This window comes from Mauremys mutica, chromosome 2, assembly GCF_020497125.1.
Source record: "Mauremys mutica isolate MM-2020 ecotype Southern chromosome 2, ASM2049712v1, whole genome shotgun sequence".
Taxonomy (NCBI): Eukaryota; Metazoa; Chordata; order Testudines; family Geoemydidae; genus Mauremys; species Mauremys mutica.
In genome coordinates this window covers 163421040-163434427 of record NC_059073.1, presented here as the reverse complement: position 1 = coordinate 163434427, position 13388 = coordinate 163421040, and the positions used below count along the sequence as shown (strand labels likewise).

At 40.0% G+C, this 13388-nt stretch overlaps 1 protein-coding gene across 2 annotated transcripts; it reads right to left on the bottom strand.

The window, feature by feature from the left end:
- Positions 1–208: 208 nt before the first annotated feature.
- Positions 209–12919, bottom strand: LOC123364578 (carboxymethylenebutenolidase homolog). Of its 2 annotated transcripts, XM_045006812.1 has the most exons (7): positions 12746–12919; positions 11387–12517; positions 8830–9044; positions 5457–5564; positions 4288–4430; positions 3056–3147; positions 209–775 (listed from the first exon to the last, which is right to left on the bottom strand). In XM_045006812.1, the coding sequence occupies exons 3-7, from the start codon at positions 9042–9044 to the stop codon at positions 596–598; spliced, it is 738 nt and encodes a 245-aa protein (XP_044862747.1). In that variant the 5' UTR covers positions 11387–12517; positions 12746–12919; the 3' UTR covers positions 209–595. The 2 variants fall into 2 exon arrangements, with proteins under 2 accessions (XP_044862747.1, XP_044862745.1); XM_045006810.1 differs by lacking the exon at positions 11387–12517 and having other exon boundaries at positions 12746–12918.
- Positions 12920–13388: the final 469 nt, after the last annotated feature.

Genomic DNA, 13388 nt, shown 5'->3' with positions numbered 1-13388 from the left:
AGTGGCCCTAACACCATGCTGGCATTGGAGAATTAGTAACTGTTTGCTTCACCAGGAGTGGTACTAACTGCTGAGTCACTGGTGCCACTTTCCTGGGACGTCTTCCATCTAAATAATGTCCAAGTATAACCCTGGCTAGCGTAGAGCTGACGACACCACAGCTCAAGGTACTGTAGGATGGCTGTAGGGGAAATATTTTCTTAGTGCATTTACATAACTATCATTAGCTTTTATTACAATTACTCATAAATATCAAGGGATATATGAACCCCTTAGATAGAGGTATATCTCAAAGCACATTGTTACAATCTTAAGATATGTAGGTCAGATTTCAAAACTTTTTTCTAGATTTAAGGTGTTATACACTTGAAAATATTTTGGTATCAACTTATTAAAGGACATTAAAAAATACAAATAAAAATTGTTGGAAAGTGTTACTGCCGAAAAGTAAATAATCAACTATTTATCTTTTTTTAATCTTCTACTTAAATTTAAAATGATTTTTATTTTTTCCAAAAATAGAATTATAATGTGCTCTAAAGTCTGCCTAACAAATTATTGGATTGTGTTTTACAGATCTAGCAGTATACTTTTGTTAAAGGTATTTATTTAGCCAGTTGAGCATGTCCTTTCTTGCTTCTTCAATGTAAGGTTTATCTTGAGGGTTCATATCTTCTCTCTTGCGATGTACAAAACCATGAGTTTGTCCAGGGTAAATTTTAACTCTGTAATCAACTTTACAGTGTTGTTTTAGTTTCTGCTCCAGTAAGGTGACCTGTAACAGAACATCCTTCCATTAGTGACATTGATTTAACCTATTATTTTTACCAGTTCTCAGCTTGCCCATTATTTAGTTTCCTGAAAGATGTGATGTATCCTCATCTCAGCGCCTTCTTTAGTAATATCACACTTGGGCCAGACTAGATTTGTTACCCCAATTGTATTTTTATGGGCTCTTTTCTTCTAGTAAGAGGAGAAACCATAGTTGAACTATGACTGTACAAAATTACACAAAATGTATAGGTAAGTGGAATAGCATCTTCAAAGGTCTCTGCAAAGATAAAAACACTTGTTTCGTGATGTGGGGCTTACTACCATGGAGTAGCCCAGTTGGTAGCAAGCACTACAGCAAGCTGTGGAGACTGGACCGAGAAATGGGACAAAACTGGAATCGCTCTGAATTTGTGTTTGGGCAGATGGAAGTTGCACAGATTCAAAGCTTGTGAGTCTAACCTGCTCCTATGATTTTTAATGGAAAAAATAATTAGAAGTGGATGCAAGTCTGCAGCATGTCTTCCTTTTGGCTCCTGCAGAGACTACTCAGCAGCCTCCTACTATGATTCTATACACTTTAAAAAAAACAAAATCTATATTTTGATCTGGAAAATATTGAGCACTGTGCCTATATGAGTGTTCTGGTTCAGATGGATCTGAAATGTTACAAGAAAAGCTTGCAGTATTTTAGTGTTGTTGATCCAGAGCCTGAGTCAAGCTTAAGCCTTGGACTTTAGCCTACATGGAATCCAGATCTATATCTAGTTTAAGGTGACCAGATGTCTCGATTTTATAAGGACAGTCCCGATTTTGGGGTCTTTTTCTTATATAGGCTCCTATTACCCCTCACCCCCATCCCGATTTTTCACACTTGCTGTCTGGCCATCCTAGTCTAGTTACTAACAATGCCTTCAGATGATAAACACAGATAGAACAGGGTGGGGCTGGCAGCAGTGGGTAGGAGGACCTGGGCCCACCCTACTCTACTGGGTCCCAGCCCAGAGCCCTAACAGTGGTGGAGGGTTCTGCCACTGGGTCAGTGGGATCCAACTGAAACATGCTTACTCATGCTCCCGTGACAAAAATGGACTAAAGTCTAGTTTCTCTGGGCTACTTCCTACCCCAGTCCAGGTGCAAGGCTCTGTAGTCCAAGGGTATTCCATCATCTCGGGATACAGGGCTGACAGCAGTCCTGGCAACTCCTATCATGGGTTGGTCTCCTCTGGAAGGGTGCAGCACAGTGTTGATTCAGTTCTGGAGTTCTGAAGCTGGTTGGAAACATCTGCCTCCTTCCATGGCTCCAGCCGAACTGAGCTGCTGGGCCCTCCTTCTACACTTCCTTCCACTCCCCTCTGCTTCAGGTACCAGGGGGTTGGCCCAGCTTTGCCTGCCAATGGGAGTGTAGTGGTCCCTGGATCTCAAGCTCGGCGGGAGGCCACTCTGCCTCGCTACAGGGTTCATAATCAGCCCCTCTGTTTTCTTTTCGCACATCTCTCAGCTTTGTCAATGAAACTACACTAGTTAGTTTTCCCTTCCTGGGAAATGTCTCCCCTGAAGGGAGGGGGCTCCAGCAGGAGGGAATGACTCGGAGGGGAATAGGGAATAAAAACGAAGAAGGGTACAGAGAGCTGGCTGCCCTGATGGAGGATGGATTTCCCTGAGGTAAACAGAGAACCTAGAGACCAGATCCTCAAGTGATATAAATCACTACAGCCTCATCAGAGCTATGCTGACTTATGCCACAGGAGGATCTGACCCCAGCTGTTTGCAGGCCTTTTTGCCCTTTGATTTGAGTTCATAAACTGTTTGAAAGCCTAGTGAAGAGGAGTGGTTCTCTTGGCCTTTGTGGGATGGAAAGCCTAGGAATGAGCTAGCAGGAAGAAGAGGGAAAGCCTAGGAATGAGCTGTCCTTCTGCACCTGTTGACCCCTGTTGCCCCAATTCAGGGTGTTGACCTAATGTTGACTGTTTGCAGTGTCATTTTGATTAAGGAGGGTTTCATCTCCTGAGCCTGTTGATGCCTTCCTTTTGATTCCATCTATGGCTACTTGCCTCTCTCCTACCATGACTCCCTTATTTTATAAAATCTATATTTAGAGATGGGAAACATTGACAGTATGCCTTTAAATAATTTGTGAGAACAATAACAGGTATTTTATATCCTTTTTAAGAGGCAAGAAAGATACTAATTAATTTTCTAATTTCTCTTAACAAAATGTTATCGTATGAAATAAATGTTTAAAAAGCAATGAGGATATAAATGTGTTTGAAGGTGAACTTACTTGTTCAAGAGGGATGTAATCATCATTTTCACCAAAAATGAAGAATGTGGGGTGGAGCAAACTGTATCTATCCTCAAAGTACTTAATTACTCCTAGAAAAATTAAATACATTTAAAATGTTTATAGTGAGCAATTTAAAATGGTTAACACTAAATCAAAACATGAAAGTTACAGATGGAGATATGGGATCTGAACTTCCTCTCTTCCAACTCTGGGGAAGTGAGGCTCCAGATCCAGTGTCTTGGCCCAGCTCTATAACTGGTCTACCTGGACCTGCACTGGCAAAAAAAATTACACGTTTTCCCCATCAGTGCAGTTCCACTAGTAACAACAATGGACAAGCCTGTGTTGTAGACAAGCATTTTTACCACCGTGTTGTCTAACCTTGGTTTGGATGGCTATCCTGCAACTTCCATCATTAATACCCCTGCTGGAGCTGCACTGGTGGGGAATTACTCACCTGGCTTTTGCCAGGGTAGACATACACTGCAACACTGAACCCAAAGATCTGTGGGAACATCTGATTCAGGTCCTGTTCAAAATCCATACTTAACAGCTTGGGTCAATCTTTTGTGAAAATTGTATGTATTACATTGAGCCTTGAGTGTGTGCCTGGCATTTTGCCCCACTGAAAAAGCCTTCAGATCTAGTTTTGACACAGACCAGATGGTTGAGACACAATTGTGCTGAATGTGATGTGCCTTTATCATCAGTTAGAAATGGTATAAGAATCAGCATGTTGTAGCAGACTATACAAAGTTGATTTCACATTTTTTTCTGTTATGAAAGCTTCATAGATCTAGGGCTACAAAGATACATATAAGCATTCATAATTATATATGCAGGTCTGATTTCAATTTAAATATATTCAGAAATATTAATGCAAATTACTTGGCAATCTATATTGTATTTGTATTTTACTATTTATTTACATTTCAAGAACAATAAAAAAAACACAGAAAAAGCTCTGCATGCTCTGACAATTAATTCGACATACATTCACAAGTGATGACCACAGAGCAACAAAAATAATCATATGGAAATAATTAATTAACGTGGCTGACCAGGAAATCAAAGCAGCAAAATGACCTTTTAAGGCCCCCAGGAAGTTCTCCCAACTTTCCCCATAATCCACAGCACATAAATTAAATTGCCATGGATTATATACAGTAATAGTTAAACTAGATGCTATATTGTGAGTCAGCTCAAGTTTACATGCATTTTAAACTTACCATATATGGCCACCCCAGTTTTTAATTCAGGATTTTTCAGCATCAAGTGATGTACAGCCATTCCACCCCAGCAAAATCCAATGACACCGATCTTCTTTGCATTGCATTGCTCCTTTAGATACTTCAAGACAACATCAGCTTCCCTAACACATGTAAAGAAAGGTGAATTAAGGAATCTAATAGCACTCCCTGGAAAACTGAAAAGAAAATACAATTGGTTTATAAAATAGTCATTTCTAATTTTGTTTAGGTTTTTAGTATGTTCTTGGAACACAACAACTCCAGAATTTAAACTGCAGTTTTGAAACATGAGTTGGCAACTATATGAAATACATGAATATTTAATGGTTAGTTCATCCTAGAGAATAAAACAGCATAATGCATGAATAACATATGGAATGTGTAATGAGGTGCAATCAGAACAATCTTTTACTTTACATGTATTAGTGGTTAGAATTTTAATTGATTCTATAAATACAAAGGACCAGATTTCTTATCTTATCAATTAACATTAATAAAATTTAAGTGAAGCCCCTTTAAGAAAATACCATTTATGATCAAATTATTTAAAATGATAGCTTGAACTGTTTCAAGGGAAGTAAACATTGCATGAAGTCAATAAATTTTTAAAATGCTGAATGAAATTCAGCAGTGAATTAATAGGTGTAAATGGTGAAGTGCAGTTAGGTGTAAATGGTAAAAAAACAAGTTTAAGTGACTAGTAGAGTGGGAGAGTAGTGTAACTTACACTGATCTGGGACTTCATGGGTGTGAAATACAAATGTAAGTTACATCAACTTGGTAGTCTTTCGTGGCCTTGGGAAGCATGAGGGTAGTGTGACCTAAGTTAAAGTAGGAGAAGCCTGCTTTATCTTGCCTCCTTTTGATAGGGTTCCCCGCCTCCTTACCTTCGATGGCTTCATCTCCACTCCTGACGTATAAATTATAGTTGTTTTGCACACCTGCTAAATGTCACTACTTTGCCATTGACTCCACCAATTACATAATTACTAATCTGACCCACAGATTTCCATGGGATTTGTGTTTTCTTACTCCAAACTGCATCTGGTCCATCATGTTTTAGGACTTGAACCTGGAGCCCTTACTAGGGCAAATCTCCTATCAATGAAAGCCATGTATACATGCAGTCTACTAAATATGCATCTTACCTGTCTACCTTGCTGGCATCTCGAGTTTTCAGCCAGTCATTAAAGGTGGACCAGTCATCAGAAGGTTCCCAAGGTTTTTGTCCCACAAAGAAGTCTGGGCAGATGGCTCTATATGAAAAAGTAAAACAATTTTAGGTCCATGGAATAGCAATAAGGAATAATTATGGGACAGTCTGTGTATTTTAATGAAAAAAGCACAGGAGTACTTGTGGCACCTTAGAGACTAACAAATTTATTTCAGCATAAGCTTTCGTGGGCTACAGCTCACTTCTTCGGATGCAGAGAATGGAACACACAGACAGGAGATATTTATACATACAGAGAACATGAAAAGGTGGAAGTATGCATGTATGTATAAATATCTCCTGCCTGTGTGTTCCATTCTATACATCCGAAGAAGTGAGCTGTAGCCCACGAAAGCTTATGCTGAAATAAACTTGTTAGTCTCTAAGGTGCCACAAGTACTCCTGTTCTTTTTGCGGATACAGACTAACACGGCTGCTACTCTGAAACCTGTATTTTAATGTGCATTCATTCTATTTATTCCATGATGATCACACACAATTATTATACAAATCTATTCCCATTACTTGTCTACATCTAATAAAATGATTTGAGAGAACTTCCAGAGCATGGCAGTTTACTTTGACCTATTAGACTTTTTAAATTAAGGAATCTGATGAGCTATCAACTGTTATTAAAATATCCTAAGAACTGATGATCAGTTTTGCAGATATTCTATAATTCACAAGAATATACATTTGAGCTTTAAGTAATGTTAACCTAATAGTGTGGGAATGACTATATGTTTTTACTATATTTCTGAATACAGTACTCTTATAGGGCTTGAGTCAGCACTTCATACTTAGGCAAAATTCCATTTTTCTTCACTAGGACTTTTGCCATTATGAATAATGCTAATTAGGACCAACAAGTACAAGACTGTTTAAAAGACACTACAGATATTTTAAATAATATCTCAGAAACTTGAAAAATCAGATGTTTGTTTTTGCTTTCCTTCTTTATGCATCTACACACTGGCTAATTATTGTAAGTAGGGCTGTCAGGTGATTAAAAAAAATAATTGTGTCAAGTATCAGAGGGGTAGCCATGTTAGTCTGGCTCTGTAAAAGCAGCAAAGAGTCCTGTGGCACCTTATAGACTAACAGACGTATTGGAGCATGAGCTTTCGTGGGTGAATACCCACTTCGTCGGATGCATGCTTTTAAAAAATTAATTGCGATTAATCGCACTGTTAATAATATAATACCATTTATTTAAATAGTTTTGGATATTTTCTACATTTTCAAATATATTGATTTTAATTACAACACAGAATACAAAGTGTATAGTGCTCACTTTATATTTATTATATATATTTGCACTGTAAAAAACAAAAGAAATAGTATTTTTCAATTCACCTAATACAGGTACTATCATGAAAGTTGAACTTACAAGTGTAGAATTATGTTCAAAAAATAACTGCATTCATAAATAAAACAATGTAAAACTTTAGAGCCTACAAGTTTACTCAGTCCTACTTCTTGTTCAGTCAATCGCTCAGACAAACAAGTTTGTTTACATTTGCAGGCGAAAATACTGCCTGCTTCTTGTTCACAATGTCACCTGAAAGTGAGAACACGCATTCGCATGGCACTGTTGTAGCCGGTATTACAAGATACTTATGTGCCAGATGCACTAAAGAGTCATATATCTCTTCATGCTTCAATCACCGTTCCAGAGGACATGCATCCATGCTGATAACGGGTTCTGCTCGATAACCATCCAAAGCAGTGTGGACTGACGCCTGTTCATTTTCATCATCTGAGTCAGATGCCATCAGCAGAAAAGTTGATTTTCTTTTTTGGTGGTCGGGTTCTGTAGTTTCCATATCTGAGTGGTGCTCTTTTAAGACTTCTGAAAGTATGCTCTACACCTTGTCCCTCTCAGATTTTGGAAGGCACTTCAGACTCTAAAACCTTTGGTCGAGTGACGTAGCTATCTTTAGAAATCTCACATTGGTACCTTTTTTGTGTTTTGTCAAATCTGCAATGAAAGTGTTCTTAAAACAAACAACGTGTGCTGGGTCATCATCTGAGACTGCTATAACATGAAATATATTTCAGAATGCAGGTAAAACCAAGTAGAAGACATACAATTCTCCCCCCAAGGAGTTTAGTCACAAATGTATTATTTTTTTAACGAGAGTCATCAGCATGGAAGTATGTCCTCTGGAACGGTGGCCGAAGCATAAAGGGGCATATGAATGTTTAGCATATCTGGCATGTAAATACCTTGCAATGTCAGCTTCAAAAGTGCCATGTGAATGCCTGTTCTCACTGTCAGGTGACATTGTAAATAAGAAGCTGGCAGCATTATCTCCAGTAAATGTACACAAACTTGTTTGTCTTAACGACTGGCTGAACAAGAAGTAGGACTGAGTGGACTTGTAGGCTCTAAAGTTTTACCTTGTTTTGTTTTTGAATGCAGTTATTTAACAAAAAAAATCTAATTTGTAAGTTGCATTTACATGATAAAGAGCAGTGGTTGGCAACCTGCAGCCCACGGGCCACATGCAGCCTGTCAGGGTAATCCGCTGGCAGGCCGCCAGACAGTTTGTTTACATTTGCATGGCCGCCCACAGTTTCCAGTGGCTGCGGTTCACCCTTCCCAGCCAATGGGAGCTGTGGGAAGTGGCGGCCAGCACGTCCCAGCAGCATGCACTGCTTCCCGTAGCTCCCATTGGCCAGGAATGGTGAACCGCGGCCACTGGGAGCTGCGGGTGGCTGTGCAAATGTAAACTAACTGTCTGGCAGCCTGCCAGGGGATTATCCTGGCAGGCCGCAGGTTGCCAGCCGCTGATAAAGAGATTGCACTACAGTACTGGTATGAGGTGAACTGAAAAATACTATTTCTTTTGTTTGCCATTTTTACAGTGCAAATATTTGCAGTAAAAATAATAATATAAAGTGAGTACTGTCAACTTTATATACTGTGTTGTAATTGAAGTCAATATATTTGAAAATGTAGAAAAACATCAACTGTAATACATTTCAATTGGTATTCTACCGTTTAATAGTGCAATTAAAACTATGATTAATCGTGATTAATTTATTTAATCATGATTAATTTTTTTGAGTTAATCGCATGAGTTAACTGCAATTAATTGACAGCCCCAATTGTAAGGTTACTCATTAGTGATCAGCTACTTGCACTGTTTTAAAATTATGACATATGTCTTTAGAAAAAACACATACTAGCAAAGTCTTTGAAATTCTTCATACATGTGTACTCTTAAAAAAAAGCTGAGAACATTTTTGGCCTAGCAACTTTGACAATGTCTCTTTAGGCAGAAAACATTAATATTGCTTACATATATCCATTAGCTGCAAGCATATCAGCCATGTATCTGGTATTTGGGAGTTGCCATCCAAATATATCTTGAACCACAATCACAGCTTTTTCCGTGCTGGCAGATGGTTTGCAAACATACGCCTTGATGTGTTCAACTTGCACTTCGTGCCCAAGGCCCCCATACTCAAACCTGTCTCCAATGTCACATGGGCAAGGTCTCGCTTCATTGGCCATCTGGGATACAAACATGGAAAGGACTAAAAATATTAAACTATTAATATTTAAGTACACATGCAGAAAATGTCTGAATACACTGTGGTGATGGCACCGTAAAATATGGAATCTATTAATAATGTTAAGCATATCATTGATTTTAAGCATGAACTTTTAATACTTGTCAAACAGCAGAGTTTTTGCTGTATTTCACAGAGAGCTTTAATTTGGTTACTTAGCATATATGCCTGTGGGGGGCAGGAAACCAGCTTTTTTATTTGTGTTTGCACAGCACCTAGGTTAATGGAGTCCTGGTCCATGACTAGGGTTCCTAGGTGCTTGTTAATAATAAAACAATGAAAAAAATTAAGAGTAATATCGCCCTAGATAAGATCATCACAAACGGCTGTTGTGATGAAGTAAGTTTTTTTCCTTCTTTTTTGTGATGTACTCAGTAATTCATAGTATAGATTAGTCTAGTAGTTTTAAAGTTTTGATATGTGACACAGTGCTTTGGAAGTGACTAATCTTTTATGAGCAAGTAAAGATACATACATAGTTTTGATTAAATGTAAGACATTTTTATGGCAAGAGTTAAAGCTTTCTAAAACATTCTGTAACGGGCCCTTTCAGTTTAAAGAAGTTACACTGCTAAAGCAACTTCAACCCCAGGTGTTACAGGTACTTTGAAGAAAGGTGTTTAGTTTATATATGGAATGTGATCAATAAGAACATACCTAACAGATATTTCACAAACTTTTTATGAGGTATTTGTTACATATTATAGAAGTGATAAATTCTCCCAGTATGGTAAAAAGCTTGTGTGAAGTGAAAATCTTTAAGATGAACAAAAATGTTATAAGAAAGAAGTGACCACACGGCCTGGTTAACTGCTAATTAGCTATTATACAGAGAGAGGTCAGCATATACAAGTGACTCACACAGATTAAAGAGAACAGAGCTGATACAGAGGTTTAGACAGTTGTTTTGTCTTACTATTTCATTAAGTTAATGGCTACATTCTACTAGTGTCGGACCAACCAAATTAATCAAATGACTTTATATTGCTGCAGAATGTTTCAAGTGATCCATATAAATCACTGCATTGTGGACTGAATAGTTTACAAACTATTAAACAATGGGGAGAGATTTTACATAAAATTCTGTAGGAACTTTAAAATGGACATGTTGCAAAGGCATAAGAGCACTGATAAAGAACATGCTGCCTGGTACATAAAAGTAGATGTGTAAAATTGACTACACTAAGTATGCTCATGGAAACCATCCTGCAGAGGCAGGCTGCTGAGCAGGCCCTGGTATAGGATGGTCTAAATAGTTGTCTGTCCAAATGCAAAACTAAGGACAAAAAAGTCTGCATACCCATATGACCAGATGATTTACACAAATTGGTATGGCCCAAGAGGTTTTGTACCTATGGACTTCAAATTCCGGTAACAGAAACCACAAGCAGTGAACAATTCCAAGAGCAAAAAACACAGCATTTGTTCTGTCTTTGGATGGTGAGAAGGCACAGGACTTGTATTCTGATAGGCCTCTTCAAAACTTAGTAAGAAGTATCAGTTGTATGTTGTTCAATTCACATCAACTTTTCAAATGGAGAAATTCATTGGATTAACTCAACTCTTCATCAGAAACATGCCTTTCTGCTCACAGCAAGGGGGGGTATGGGTAGGGGGAGTGCGGGGGCCTCACCTTTGCTCTGCCCTGCCCCAATTCCATCACCTACACCAAGGCGCCCCCCCGCCTCTTCTCTGCCTCCTCCCCTGAGCATGCTGTGACCCACTCCTCCCCCTCTCTCCCAGAGCACTGGCAAACAGCTGTTCGGCAGCAGGAGAAGCACTGGAAGGGAGTGGGAGGAGTGGGAATGCAGCATGCTGGGGGAGGAGATAGAGAACAGGTGGGAAAGGGGGGAGCTTGGCTACCACTGGGTGCGAGACAGAGGCGGGGGGCGAAGAAGAGCTGGTGGGGCCTTGGACTGCAGCCCAAGAAGAGCGGGCTGGGCCGGGGCCTCTTTGGAGCCTGGGCCCGGCACCATGGCACCAGTGATGGCATTGTAAACCTGGTACTGCCTGTCAGAGTTGGCAGCAACAAGGGCCAGGTTCAGTATCTAGGGGTTCCTTTTCAATAACACAGTGCAAAACTGGCTCGAGCCCCCGCCCAGTGACCTGGGACAATAACATACCACCCCCCGTGTGCCTCTAAGAGGCAATACTTCCCCTCTCGCAAACACAGAGTCTGAGTGTAGCAAAATCCTTTTAATAAAGGAGGGAAACAATGTGGCATTATGTTGGAGAAACACCACAAACAAGATTCATAACACAAGCCATGAGCAAAAGACCCACCTCAAGGAAGTTTGGCAGTGTCCTTTTCCCCTCAGGGTCTTAAGTCCAGCAACTCGAAAGTCATCCAACTCACAGATGCTGTCCTTGGTCAGTGCAGCCCCAGAATTCAGAAGTTCATCTGCAGAGTTCACCTCCCAGCATGGGTGGACGGGGGGGAGGTATGGAGGCACCTTATACTCTCTGCTACCCAGGCCCTCGATGGCCGATTGCCACGCCTCTCTGTGGGGTTCTGCTACAGTCCTCTCCGCTAGCCATGCCTCTCTACCAGCCAGCCACACCTCTCCTCTAGCCACTCACCAATATGTCTTCAGCCCCCCCAACCAACCCATCCAGCTTTCAGTGATTTCATCACTTAGTAGGGGAGCCTCACAGCTAATGCACCTGGATAGCCTTCTTACATCAGAACCACTAGCTCAGAGTAGGTCTAATGTGTAAACCTAGGTATCAGTGATTTCAGCTCTGCAGCATGTAACAAAACTCTTACTTGAATCTAAATTAGCTCTATTATTACACAGTGGAGAGAGGAAGGGTCAACATAGCATTTAAGCCCCTCAGGCAAGGGCCCATACTGAACACAACCCAACTACTACGCCTCAACTCACTGGGCTGTGGAACCCATGTCCGCTGCTTAGCAAGTGTTGCTTAGTTGAGGGTGAGTCCCTCAGTCATAAAATGCCAGGTACAGTTCTACTGTCCTTGATTCACATAACCAGGATAACAACCCTTTCTTACTCCTGCCCCAATAACAAAGAGACTGGGGATCCCACAGCTGCCAAAGTGACCATTTGGGCAAGCAATCCCATATGCTAGGCAGGATGGGTGTTCCCAAGCAAAAGAGCTCAGCCCCTGAAGTTCTTTTCCACAGCACACCACCAGGGTTTTAACAAATGTCTTAGTGACACATCAAAAACATATTTTAGCCTAGGGAAGGCATATGCTAAGTGTGACAGGAGACCAACATGCTAAATCACACACTCCTACCATGCCTACATCTATCTACATCGCGGGGGAGGGGGGGAGAGTTACAGAATGATGTTGTGAGGACTGAAATCAATTCAGGATTTCTTTGGTTTGTTTGGCCTGAGTCACTGAAAAAGTTGCCCATGTTCCATAGTGTTTTCTGAAAAACAACTTACCCCACATACAATGTATTAGATGTATATAAAGCAACTCAAAGTGAAAAGAAATTAGAGCAAAGCCTACACAAAACCTTTTTTTCATCTGAAATATCTCAATCTCCATTTCATTTCCCTGTGTCATGGTGCTGCAGCTCTCTGAGTTTGTTTTTAAAACAGTAAATCATATGTACTTTGGAACTTTTCCCTCCACCTAAAATTGTAGATTAGATTAAATACTAACCTTTGGTGTCTTGTACTTGGCTGAGCTGTTGATTCACTTCTGTTGCTGTTTAAAAATACAGCAATTCTTTTCTTTGAGGGTAATTCATTTAAAACTGTCTAACTTCAGGAAGACGGAATGAGGCTGTTCAGGAAGACTGAAAAAGTCCCGACAATTAAGTTGTTTGGCATTCGTCCTGACCCTGGACTTGTATTGCCAGATCTTAGTTAATGAATCATAATATTATCCGCGGGACTTAACCGGGTGTGTATTCAGTTATCTTACCTTTTCATCTTAAACAAAGGCTGTGCTGGTTCTAGGTTTAATTTTTGGCTTAGTCACAAGATTAACATGTTCTGTAATACAGTGTACAATCCATACACCATTTTTCTAAATATATGGCCTGATTTTTCTTTTATTTACTTGGTGTAACTGTTGAACTGAGGAGAGACGCTCCTGATTTACACTAGAGTAACTGAAGGCGAAATAAAGCCTGGTCTACACTAGGCGTTTAAATCGGTTTTAGGAGCGTAAAACCGATTTAACGCCACAACCGTCCACACTAGGAGGCACCTTATATCGATTTTAATGGCTCTTTAAACCGGTTTCTGTACTCCTCCCTAACGAGAGGAGTAGCGCTAGTATCGGTATAACCATATCGGAT